Source organism: Pelecanus crispus, chromosome 3 (genome assembly GCF_030463565.1).
Source record: "Pelecanus crispus isolate bPelCri1 chromosome 3, bPelCri1.pri, whole genome shotgun sequence".
NCBI lineage: Eukaryota > Metazoa > Chordata > Aves > Pelecaniformes > Pelecanidae > Pelecanus > Pelecanus crispus.
In genome coordinates, this window is record NC_134645.1 from 67050851 (window position 1) to 67063817 (window position 12967).

At 40.4% G+C, this 12967-nt stretch overlaps 1 protein-coding gene across 1 annotated transcript in view; it reads left to right on the top strand.

Moving 5' to 3' along the window:
- Nucleotides 1-12967, top strand: part of MAP7 (microtubule associated protein 7) — a 107029-nt gene that overhangs the window by 45241 nt on the left and 48821 nt on the right. Inside the window, exon 3 of the mRNA XM_075707707.1 lies at nt 11227-11295. Within this exon, the coding sequence (XP_075563822.1) occupies nt 11227-11295 (69 nt within the window). The remainder of the gene's footprint in view (nt 1-11226; nt 11296-12967) is intronic.

Here is a 12967-nt window from a genome sequence, read left to right on the forward strand (position 1 = left end):
ATCCAGAGGAAATAATGTGAGTGTCAGCTTCTTTGTAAATGCTGTTACAGTTACTGTGTTTATCACCTTTAAGAGACTCTAAGCAGCATAAGGGCTCTCTCTACAAAGGCGCTCCGTTTGGTATGTTCTCCTACATTATTTAATATTTTAGGATGCAATGCTTTTCAAAGCCAACGTAGTCAGCCAAAAGTATTCTTTTATAAATATGCATCTCCCAGTAGAGCAGTTACACAATTTTAATAAAAAAAAATGTGTCCCTTTCCCTGTAGTTATTTACGTCATCCAGTTTTATGTCTGTGGATTGTTTCCAAAGAAATCTATTTATGATTCTGTTTTTAGTGTTTTACAATTTAGTGCTGAATTAGCTGTGACAGTTTTAAATCATCTATTTATCTTCCTAGTCTACAATATGTTGAAAACAATGGCAACTCTCATCCTATTCCATGAGTAGTAAACACTTACACTGATGAGTTCATTTCTACTTAGCTCAGCCAGGAGACCAGAGGTGAAGAACATGAATAATAGTGCTTTGTATGGCAACTTTGATGGTGGACTTCCATGATAAGTGCCAGAGCAAAGAGAACTGGGATTGTCACTGCAGCTTGGTGTCTTTTATTTATACTTGCAAACCAGACCCTTGAGTTCCACAGTGTTAGAAGTATGAAAAGATGTACTTAAGCTTCAAGTGTCTAAGAATGGAAAATATTCTAATGTAAAATTAATTCATAGGTGTGTTTAAATAAGGCATGAACTTTGCTTTACTGTTTCAGTGAGTAGAAATGAAATATATTCTGTCACTCTTCTGAGTCAAACCCCTAACTTGCAAATCCACTATATGAGTGCTGCTGTTCAGACTTTAAAAGAACAGGCATTTTCCATTTGCTAATGATGGAAATTTCAACAAGCTTATATCCGAAATTGCGAAGACTTGTATTACCTATACTAAAAATAGCAAGCTGGTCTATAATCTGCAATCACTCTTTGCTTCACCCTAGTTCCCTCAACAGTTCCTTTGACCTAGTTCCCTTAATGAGAATCTAAGTGTTAACATCTAACCAAAATTAGGCATATCTTTTCTTTCAAAGTGGAAGTCTAGATCTTAGTTTTAAATCACTGGAGTGCATTAGATCTAAGCTTTTTAGAGAATTCACATGCATCGCAGTTCTTACTGCCTCACTGCTGTAGTAATGGGCAGAACCTTGTAAATCTTTTAAAAAAAATATTATCAGTGTTGCTAATTAGAACACTTTGTTACAAAAGGATTTTGGTTGGCACTCTAATGATATAACTATACCCATCCTGATAACGGTTTTCTAAAGCATTTAAGTGAAGAAGCTTGAGGATGTTGGTTTGGATGTGTTTCTGTGTTTCTATATTTCTTCTGAAGTGGTAGTTCTGTTAGGGAAATCTTTCTGGTGTCTCTTTATGAATGATCTACACCAGGGCTTTTAAGAGGGCTTGGGGTTTTTTTGGGTGGCGTGGAGGGGGCTTGTCAGTAAGTGTGCAGTGTCTAACTTTCCATCCTGATGCTTTGGTTCTGTTCCTATCTGCATGATCTTCACCAAAGGATTGACCTGAAAGCCAGCGCACCATCAGTGTCTTGGTTCCCCCCTTCCCCAAAACACTCACATCTCTTGTGACCAAGCTGCTGCAAAATGCATGTTAATGTCCTGCAGGCCTCCCTTTCTATCAGAATCCTCCAGTTCTCTCCTTGTCCTTCCTGCAACCTATTGCTCAGTCCTACAGTTCTCCTATCCCCAGATATTTCCCTTGCTTTCCCATCCTGTTGTGCTAAAAAAAAAAAATCTTGATTTCTGAGCTCACCCCCCAGCACTGCTCTGAGCCTCCCAGCCGAACTCTCCGCTGAACTGGTGTCTCAGCCTTCCTGGAGACACCAGGAAGCTTTGTCCATAGTGACTGAGAGCCGGGGTTTCTTACTGTGCTGCTTTGCTCCTGTCCTTAGCAACTGCTCAGGGAGCATCTGCTGGCTACCAGGACAGCACACCCACTGCATAGGAAGGGCTCTGCAGCAAGATTTTTAAAGGATGAAGTTTGCTTCAGAATGGTCTGTGGATAGGAGCTGACTGCTGGCAGGCTACTTGCTCTTTGGAGGCCAGCAGCAAACCACAAGCCACCATTTGTTACCTCCTGCTGGGAAGGGAAGTTTTAAGGTGCTGTTGCAGAAGAGGAGAAAATGCTGATGCTTAGTTCCAGTGTTCCTGCACCATTCAAGTGTCAGAGTAAACACCTGTCCTGGTTTCAGCTGGGGATAGAGTTAATTTTCTTCCTAGTAGCTGGTATAGTGCTGTGTTTTGGGTTTAGGATGAGAAGAATGTTGATAACACACTGGTGTTTTAGTTGTTGCTAAGTACTGCTTATGCTAGTCAAGGACTTGTCAGCTTCCCATGCTCTGCCAGGTGCACAAGAAACTGGGAGGGGGCACAGCCAGAATAGTTGATCCAAACTGTCCAAAGGGCTATTCCATACCATATGATGTCATGCCCACTATATAAGCTGCGGGGGGGTTGGCTGCCTGGGAACTGGCTGGGTATCGGTCTGTGGGTGGTGAGCAATTGCATTGTGCATCACTTGATTTGTATAATATTATTACTATTACTATCATATAGTTATTATTATCATTACTATTTTACTTTATTTCAATTATTAAACTGTTCTTATCTCAACCCAGGAGTTTTCTCACTCTTACTCCTCCGATTCTCTCCCCCATCCCATCGGGGCAGGGGGAGTGAGCGAGTGGCTGCGTTGTGCTTAGTTGCTGGCTGGGGTTAAACCATGACAATACCTCGGAAGCAGCTGTTCTGAGCAGTATGTACAAATGGATTTCAGTGATGAGAAAAGGAGATGGTTTGGTTTTGTGTTCAAGCTTTTGTGTTTGGGTGTCTATGATCTGTGTCGATGCTTCTCAGTGGGCTTGTATTGTAGCATGTTCAAAGTAAAAATGTTCTTGCTATCTTGTTTTGAAGGACTTTACTTCGGTAACTGTTACATATGTGTGCATGAGAGCCTACAAAAGCAAAGCTAGTGCTGGTTGCAGTGTAATTTGGGTACACTCAAAGCACTGTTTTCTAATAATCTTATGAAAAGGCACATCAGGTCCTGAACAACATTGGGGCTCCAAAGTGTGCTTACACAGTGAATAAATGAAAGCCAGGAGTAGCCTTGACTCAGTGTTCAGCTCAGACGCTGATAGAAGCAGCAGCATAAGGAAGTTGGTCTGTCCAAGGTCAGTCCAGCTTCCAGTACAGTGCAGCAATACCAGAAGACATTGTCTCCAGCTGTGCTGGAACAGATTGCCAGGCTGCTTCTCCCCAAGCTCTTCTTGAGGGGTAGTTTCGGAATTGTTATTGACAAGTGGATTTTGTGAAAGCTATAGTCTTTAACAAGTGTGCATGTGGGTTTTTTCTTGTGCATTTTTTTTAAGGCTTACTGTCTCCCACATTGCTGAAGAGGAGAGCAGATCATAACTTTGTCCTGACTTACTCTGAAGATTTTCATAGTGGACATACAGCTGCTTGGTTTTTACCTTTTTATCTATCAGCAGAGCTGCATGCATCTTCATAATTTTTGGCCAGCCATAGGACTTTCAGACCTATTTGTCTCTGGAGAGATCATGGTCCTTTGTTCCCAAGCTTCAAGTTTTAAAATACAGGTAAAAGATAAGTATGGAGTGCAAGTATGGAAATAATGCAGTACTTAACTCTAGAGCAATAAATGGCACTAAAATATTACTTAGTGTATTGTTTGTCTAAGTATATACATGGACACTATTGATAATACAAAGAATAAGAAATGCTAAAGACTTGGAAGATATATTTTACTGTAAATATGGAGAGTAGCTTTTATATATGTACGAATTACCAAAGTCTTATGAATGAGCTGTGGATGTAAGAAGAGGCAAAATTCACAAGCAGTGGGAAACCTTTTATTCATGTGGAACTTTGTTTTTCCTGTATCCAGCCCCTGGGTCATGGCTCAAATGAATTTGTTAGTAGGATAAACTCTCCAGTTTTGCCATTGGAGAGGATTTCACATCCAAACTTACTCTTTAGTCTTAAAGTTCAGTGCTGTTGCTTTAGAATAGAACAGCCAGTTGCTGAATGCTCAGGCTCTTATTCAGTCAGGTATTCAGGATTTCCGTCTTAATGTGGTTCTGTGTTTAAGCTAATAAACTTTGTCAGCTCTGACCTGCATGTGCACTTCCAACACACTCCACCCAGCACAGCAATACCTCGATTTGATTGACATGCTAGCCAGCCGCTGTTCCCAGTGGCTAGGTAAAACTGCCTGGAGTAGCCTCGCTTCTTCATTCTTGCTTATACAGTCCTAGGAGCCTCTGTTGTCTGCTTAATTGCCAAGTTCAAACTATGCATTTTTACATTGTGCTTATCAGGCATAAGATGCTATATAAAATAAGCATGTGAACTAAAGAGCAGTTTTTTTCGTTTGTTTTTGGAGCAGTGTTCATAAGGAAGTAATTGGAAGTAGTGGAATTGGATGCTAAGGAGTAAAGACTATAGCAATTGTCAGTTAACTCTGTTCTAAAGTTCCCAGTTTAATGCTGGATTTCCTCTGCTATGTATTGGCAACGCTTTTTGATTGAGGCACTTTTTTGTTCCAGTTGTCACTTCTGATGCCTTCTCTATCTCCCAACACACACCCCCTGGCATTCTTTGACAGTTACGTAGCTGTTCAGTGTAACTGGGGGATTAGCTGACAAGTGGCAGGGACAGAATAGCTAGATATTTTTTTGTTCTTTCCCTTTAGTCCCTCCTCTTCTGTTCTAGCTATTTCTTTTTTTCTCCTGGCTGTTTTTCAACACTTCTGTCTCTCAGTTGTGGAATTAGAGCAAGAAACTGGAAGGTGGTATCTCCTTTTCGCTGCTCAGTGCACCCTTTACCCAGAGGCGTATCTGAACTGTCAGGCACACGTACCTGTCTGCACGCATGCCTCAGGCTTACCTGTGCTTGTGCTCTCATCCATGGTTGTGCAGCCCTTGTACAGTTCCCCTTTTCAGACGTTTGCTAGGGTGCAGTTCTGTGGGGGCTGCTGTGCATGTCCTGACCCTGACACGGGTCCGAGCACCTTCTTCTGCTTATGGTCCCCAAGTGCCCCTTCCCACTGCATTTCATCTGTTGAAGATTCCACTTCTGGAAGTGGAGACCCGGTAGTACAGCTGCGTCTGTCCTGTGGCTGATGTCCTTCCTCAACTGAACAGAGCTTTAACATCATCTTTCCAGGTCTCCAGCCTTGCTGTGGGGGCTCTGGTTTGCCATTCACCTCACTGGGGATAGCTGGTTCATGTTGTGCAAACGTGCATTTGATTTGCCACGGTCTGAAAAGCAAATGCTTGTAATCTTCACAGCTCTTGTGTTTTTTGGGGTTTTGGGGTTGGTTGGTTGTTTTTTTAGAAAGCCTCTCAAAGTGCTGGTGTGACACTTCCCAGCTCAGTGTTTCCTTGGCATTCTGTGTTTTTTCCAGGGTCTGGGCAAATGTTCCTCTTGCTTTCCAGGGCACCCTCCCAGGGGCTCTACTTCTCAGTCAGGCTTTTCCCATTGATGTGCTGTCTTGCTTAGTCTGTGAGGCCAGTCCACTTTGACCAGAGCTTACCTGGCAGGTAAAGTAGTACTAAAAGCTTATAGGAAACCTTGAAAAAGGAAGAAAACTATGAGACTTTTCCTCAGCTTTGCATCTTTTAGGACAGAATTTCTCTTTCCACTTGTTTTGCTTCCCACTGCTAGTGGGGATAGTGGGAAGCTATTTCTGCTCACACAGACCATCTTTAGAGAAGCTGAGGATAGCTGGTTTCTTTACTTCAAGAGCAACACCTTAGAAAAAGATGCCTTTAATAGACTTGTAAGGTTATCTGACAGATACTGATCATAGAACAGCTTTTTTAAAGTACTTATTGCTGTTATAAAATGGGGTTTTGTTCCCCTTTTAGAAAGTGGGCTTTGGTACAGGTACTTGGGACAGTATAGCTGCTGTAGGAAGTGACTGAGTGTAATTATAATGGCTGTGTGAGAAATGGGGTAAATTGACATCCTATGCGAAACTGTTTGTCAGTCCTTCTAGAGCTTTTACTCATCCTGGTAATAGAAGAAGCATTGATTAAACCTGTCTGAATGTGAACACATAGATGTATCAGAACTGATCGTAGATTCGTAAATAGAATTAATTTCCATCATGAAGCTGCTTTTTTAGGAATAACCTGCCAGTTTCGCACTTGCCTTGATTCAAGGTGAAACTAAAAGCTGAACCTACAGAGATCCTCCCTAGCACAGGTCAGCCTTCTGCATCCCTTTCGTCTCTGCCTCTGGAATGTTTAAATAATTATTTCTGTGCTGCAGCTGGTTTACTTGAGAGCTCAGTGTTTACAAATGTGTATGTATTTAGTAGCAGTACATCTCTTTCCCCACCCTCCCTTCCTTTTTTTCCCACACCTTCCAGGTAGAAAACTAGCCCTCAAGTTTCTCTGTTTCATACTATGCCATATAGTAATGGCAGAGCTGAGAGAGAGGAGCTAAGTATCTTTTGATTCCCACTCAGGGTCTTATACACCATGCTACATCCTTAAAAGACCAAAATACAATAATGTAGTGCACATATCAGGATGGCAGCAGAATCCTTTGTGTTGCCTTGGCGATGTTGTCCTCCAGTTTATTTTGCAGATGTAAGTAATAAATTCACAAATATATGACCTAAAGTAATAAAATTTCACATGTGACATTTTTCTTTACTATTACAAAATGAAGTAACTTAGTTTGGATGCTTTCTATTGTTTTCTGTGACTCAGGTACTTCATATCAAGTACATACTTAGGTATTTAGGCAACACAAAATCCATTTTAACTCAGGTATTTAACTTGTATTGCCAAAGGAACGTATTGTTCACAGTATTGTTTCACACTTGCATTTTAATCCCCAAAAGCTGCCTTAAAGTTGAAGTTCTATACTGTTCTATCCTTTTAAGCAATTATTGGTAGCACATATCTTAATAATCTGATAGATGTGCATTTTTAGTATGTGTGGACTTTTATTGCTTAGTTGAATTTACCCTTACATACTTGCAGTTAGGCATTTCATGCAGGCCTGTGTAACTAACACTAAAGGAGAAGCATGTGGTGAAAGGAGGGAGGGAAAACTCATTGAAGTTGAGGGGAGAAAGTATTTGACTTCTGTAAGGAATCTGTATTTCTGGCAGCTGGAGCAGATTATTCCACAAGTTTGAAGCAGCTTTGTCAAAGGTCATCTCATGGCAGACTGGAGTTTCACTGACCTGTAGTGAGCTGCTGCAGGTTTTTACATCAGTGACTTTGGATGACATGTGAGATAATGTAGGGCATATAGTAGTAGGGATATTGCTTTAGTCACTAAAAGTAGCCAGTTCAGAGCAGTCCTTACACCAGGCCAATGCTCTATCATCATCAGTTGCTACCCAGTCACTGAGCACTTAACAGGAATAGCTGAAGTAAGATGAATAATCCAGCTCAATTTTAAAATTACTTTTAACTTTAAAATATATACTTTTACCTTTAAAAAATGGGGGGGGGGGGGGGGGGGCTTCCAACCATAATAATACAGTGTTGCATTGATGTGTTCAGAAAGAAAACAAGGTTTTGATTTTGCCAGTGCTTCAGTCAGTGGATGATTTCTATGCAGTCTCTGAAATGCATGCACTGGGTAGGTAGTGGATTTTAACTTAGTTTTAAGAGCTTAATTTTAAGCCCATGTAGGCCCTGCTTAGACAGAGCTTTTCATCTGGCTTTCTTATCTGAAAGTGTGTTTTCCAAGAGGACAGATGTTAGATAACATCTCACTTGGGGAGGAAGGCCAAAGGGAAAAGTTTAACTGACCAGAGCATCCTGGTTTGGCAAGTTCATTTGTGGATGGCTGTTGGAAGACTGTTCAGTGAAACAGGTCCTTGCAAAGTGAAGGTGGGGTGGTGCAGCTCTTTACAGCTTTTCCTGTTGGTGGAAGGTTGGGGTGGAATGTTTACCCATATGATTTCTCCTTCAACTGGGATGGGTGGGCAGTGTGGTTCTTGTGTGGCTCTGGGCGTCACTTAGCATTTTGGTTCAACATCTAAAATACTAGAAGGGGAAAAGAAAACATCAGAAGAACCACATATCAGAAAATACTTGATGGGGTGGAATAAAAGACAGAGCCAGACTCCTTCATGGCACACAGTGACAAGACAGGAGATGATGGGCACAAAACTGAAATACAGCAAATACTGTTCAGACATAAAAAAACCTTGTCTGCTAAGAGTGGTCAAAGACTGACAGAGATTGCTCAGAGCAGTTGTGGAGTCTCCATCCTTACAGATATTCAAAATCCATCTGGGCACGGCCTGCTCCAGAGATCCCTTCCAGCCTCAACAACTCAGACTCTGTGATTGTCTTCCCTAATATATCTACACTGTTACCCAGGCTGTCTTCAGCCTTCTAAGTTTCCTGAATGCTTCACAGGAAAGTATCCTCTTATTTCTAACACTTTTTTATGCAACTTTTATTCCCTTCATGTAAAGATAGTGGTTCAAGATAAGCAGCAAAGCAAGTATTAGGTAGTTGAATGATGTCTCTCCTGGCATGTGTTAGGTTACTGAGTCTTGCTGGAACTAGTGTTGTCAATATTTAGGTTTGGCTTTTAGATGTTTAGTTGTCTGATTAATCTGTTTGTATCTTAGAGCAAGAGGTATTTGGTGTGGGAGCACACCTACACTAGTTACTAAATTCTTGTGCCAACTCTTATTTGATATCTAGCATCACTAAAATTCATGGTTGTGCCATCTGTTCTTTTCTTCATTGCTTGTCATATGAGTGGTCATATGAATGTGTACTCAAACTATGTCACAAAATATTCCAAGGAAATGTCAGGCAAGAGGAAATAGGGAAAAAAAAAATATTACTCTGTGTACCTAGTCTCTGTTACAAGTGTATTATCTGGATGGCTTTTAAACCATTGTGTTGAAGTTAATGGAGTATTGCATAACCCCATGGTGCGATGCTTGAAGAAAATAATGCATGTGCACTATATGAGATATGCAAAGAAACTTGTGCTGAAGCTATTAGAACATTAGTGCTCTCACTAATGTTCAGAAACAATATTTTTACTATTTTATAACAGTTTCCTCTTCCATATGATGCTCTAGGCCAGGCTGGTGGGAATCATGATGTGGGTTCCCCATGTATTACAGTGAGACTTTTTCTGAGAATGTTTTAAATGGCTGATTCGGGCAGAAGGAAAGTCTTTTTTACCTCCCCCAAAAGTTAAGGTAGTATTAATGTGTAAAGAGTTTAAATGCACTTACTCTGGTGAGTAAAACACTTTTTTCAGGCTTACTAGCACCCATCTGGAACACTGAGAGGAAAAAGTATGGGTTTTGATAATGTAGATCCTACAAAGCCTGGAGGTGCAACCGTTCAGTGTTGCTCAGATTATCTTGCCAAAAATCAGTCCATCTACCTATATATATAGCTCAAAATAATCCTTTGTATGAGGCCTTTAAACTGGCAAAATAGTAAAATCTTTTGTTGGGCTGCCTTTAGGGTGTGACAATTCTTACTGTGATTTGGAATCAATATTTGTTAGGTTCAACAGTAGTTCTATTGATCACAAGAGGCTTAATACAGTTGTCAGGGAGGGGGGTGTCTTTTTGATAATTATTTAACATTTTAAGACTTTTAGTGAGATGATGTGATTTTTGAACATTGCTTTTGAACACTAAATGTTTGATCAATGCTATTTTTCTACTTCACTCACCTGCCCCCTCTGCAAAAAGGGTACAGTAAGTGTCACGTAGGTTCCTACCTTTTATCCTTTATGTTAATCCTGAAATGTGCCTATGGAAGGAGGTAAAGGGGAAACAAAGACTTTTGCCAGGCCATGTAGGGAATGAATTCACTGAGGCACTAAGGCCTGAGTGTATACTGTTAAAGCTGACAGGCATAGGAAATTGCTTGGAGCCTTCTGAAAAAGACTCCTAATTATGTTTTCTAAAGTGGATCTAATACAGTAATGTCTGTTTAGCTTTTAAAGGTGGAGTAATAATTTTTTTCCAACTTTAATTTCTAGTGATATTTAAATTAAAATGAATTGGGGTGACTTTTTTTTCTCCTCCCCTAAGCTTTATTGATATAACTGTGTTTCTGTCCTTGCTTGCAAATACTTTCAAGCTGTTTGTGGAAGGGTTCTTAGAATTCTGACTGTCTTTAGACTCTTGCCAGATTGCAGTGTTCTGGACTCAAACACTCCTATAGTGGGGCTGCTGGACATGAAGATGGGTTGTAAGCTGAGAAAATCATGGCATCTAATCTCCTGGCTTGGCTTTTAATTAAACAGATGCTGAGCCAAGGGTATGGTTGTGGTTTGAAGTATGATAATGAATCTTTTGGTTTTTCTTAAACGGTTGTTGAAAGGGCATTCAGAGCTACAGAATTAGATCTCTTTCTAGACTGACAGGGCCTGATCAAAAGTCTTTTGAAAATAATGGGAATCTCTTCTCTGTTAGGCTTCATTCAGGTCATAAATGGTCCTCTCTTCAGTTCTGGATAATGAGTGTGTTAGTAACTTGTGAAGAGTCTATGAAGTTTTTACTAGTATCTTGTACCAAACCTTTAGAAACCTGGGATTTGCAAGTCACCTTTAGCAATACAGTTCCCTTGTTGCATCCAAACATTGCAACATGGTTGAATGTTTGCTTCTTCAAAGTCACTCTGGAGTTTCATTTTGTTATTCCCACTGACTTGCTTTTGTCAGTGTGATTAATCCAGCTTCCTCCAAGGGAAATTTAAATTTAAAAAAAAAAAAAAATTTAAAGGCTGCTGTTCTTTGGAAGTAGTGGTTTCCAAAGCATCACTGAGCAGGAAGAGGAAAGATTAGCTGCATGTATAGCATTAGCATAGCATGGAAAAAACCCGTACACCTTATTAAAAACAACATTGTTAAAGTGGAGTCTTCTTGTGGTTCTTTCCTCAACTTGAATGGGGAACTTGTATTGTGGCTTCAGTGTTTTCTGCCTAACCTTCAGGGTTTTTTTCTATGCAAAATGCTGTAGAATGATATTAAAATGTTATTGGAGAACGTTCTTGTTTTAAAGGGAATTCAGCAATGTTTAAGTTGCATTATAATACGTTATAATAGAGTGGTTGAGCTGTTGTTTAGTAATATGGTTAATTAATCTCTTTCCTTTTATTCCTTATTTTAGCAGCTGAAGGTTCTAAAATACAAGACAAGAAAGTCACTTCAGGACAAAGCAACACCGGAACTAAACCAGGTACACCAGCCATTCCGCATGCTTCACATAATAAGGCTGTTTGTTTCAATGGTATGAAAAATAGCTGTCTTCCTAGGAACTTTTAAAACATTTTATGCTTTTATACCTCTTTTACTGTTTCAGTCAAAACTGGTATCATCAACTGTTCATATTTAGTTAGGCTGGAGTCTCTGATTGTTTGCAAAGAAGCAAAACTGAAGAAAACCTACTTTTAGCACAGTTTAAGAATGAGGGTTGGGAAGTGAGATAATGCAACAGAAGCCTTACTTACATCCATGCTTGCATGAGAATTGTCTGCTGTAGCCAAGGATTTGTAGCTTCATATATAAATATGCTTCTGTGTAAGACATTTTTCACTTATTACAAAGCATTCTGTAATATACTTTATGCAGTGGGCAGGTGTTTGTCATTACTTCACCATACTTGATTGGTACATCGTGGATTTAATTCACTGTTCGCTTACACAGTTGAAAGCCTGTGTAATAAAATGCTTAATGTAATCTGTGATGCCATGAGTCTGTAACAGTTGCATGATTAGATCAAGATCTAGAAGAGCACTAAGATATCTGAATTCTGCCTATAATGCAATTCAGGTATTCAAGCTTAAAATATACAGTTAATAATGATCTTGTATAGATGCCTAAGAAAGCATAGGTGCTTGTGTTGCTGAGGACTAGGCACACTGTAAGCACCCCTGTTTCAGTTCCTTGACAGCCTGGCACCTCAGTGGCTGTTTTGTACTGACAGATTCTTCTCTGTCCGCAAACTGGGTATCTTTTGGCCTACATCCCCAGAGAGAAGCAATCCCAGTGCGGTGTTCAGATCACACTTTGCATGCTCTGCCAGGCAGCTCTGGGTCCAGCAAAAATTGCAGCATTCATGGCTGCCCTCAATCAGAAAGGCAGTGGGGAAAAGAGGAGAGAATGGAGATGACGTTACCCACTTCCACAGCAAAAACAGAACTCTTGGGGTTGGACAATGTTCAATACCCTCTTTATCCTCCAGTAGTTTAATCCCAGTTTTCATTTCTCAGGAGCGTGTCCTACCTGCTCCTATGTTCTCTTCATCTGTGCTGATGTGTAGAAGGAACACAAAATTCCTGAGGCTGGAGAGAGGGAGGGCACAGGCATGTGTGCGGGGTTTAGCTCTTCACCAGGCTGGTGAGAATCTGTGTTGAAGAGAGAATCCCTGAGAGCTGGTGGTTTGGTTTTTGTTTGTTTGGGGTTTGTTGGTGTTTTTCTTTAGACTGCATATGAATTTTGTGTCAAACTGTTTTGGTTAAAAACCAAACCAAAGAGTTTGCAGCAGGAGTGACAGCTGTCATTATAAACAATGTAATTATTGTCTGGAAGGTGTTTACAGGCTGAACAAATATTAGAGGAGTCCAAGGCAACTCTGAATGTGTGCGTGACAGTGCAAAGGGAGCTAGGCAAAGGGAAGAGAGTTTGAGATCCAAGCAATGCATCTTTTCAAATAATGCTGTGACTTGCATTCCTTTCTGCGCACAGCACCCCTGTGAACTAACATACAAACTGGCTGTTGTTTTCCACTTGATATACCTTTTAGTTTCTTTAGTATGAGAAATTAGCACCCTAGGAGTCAAGGGCAGAAGGGAAGCAGCCATTTGTGAGAAGAGATTGAGGGGATTTGCATTTTCCTTTTGTTAATATAA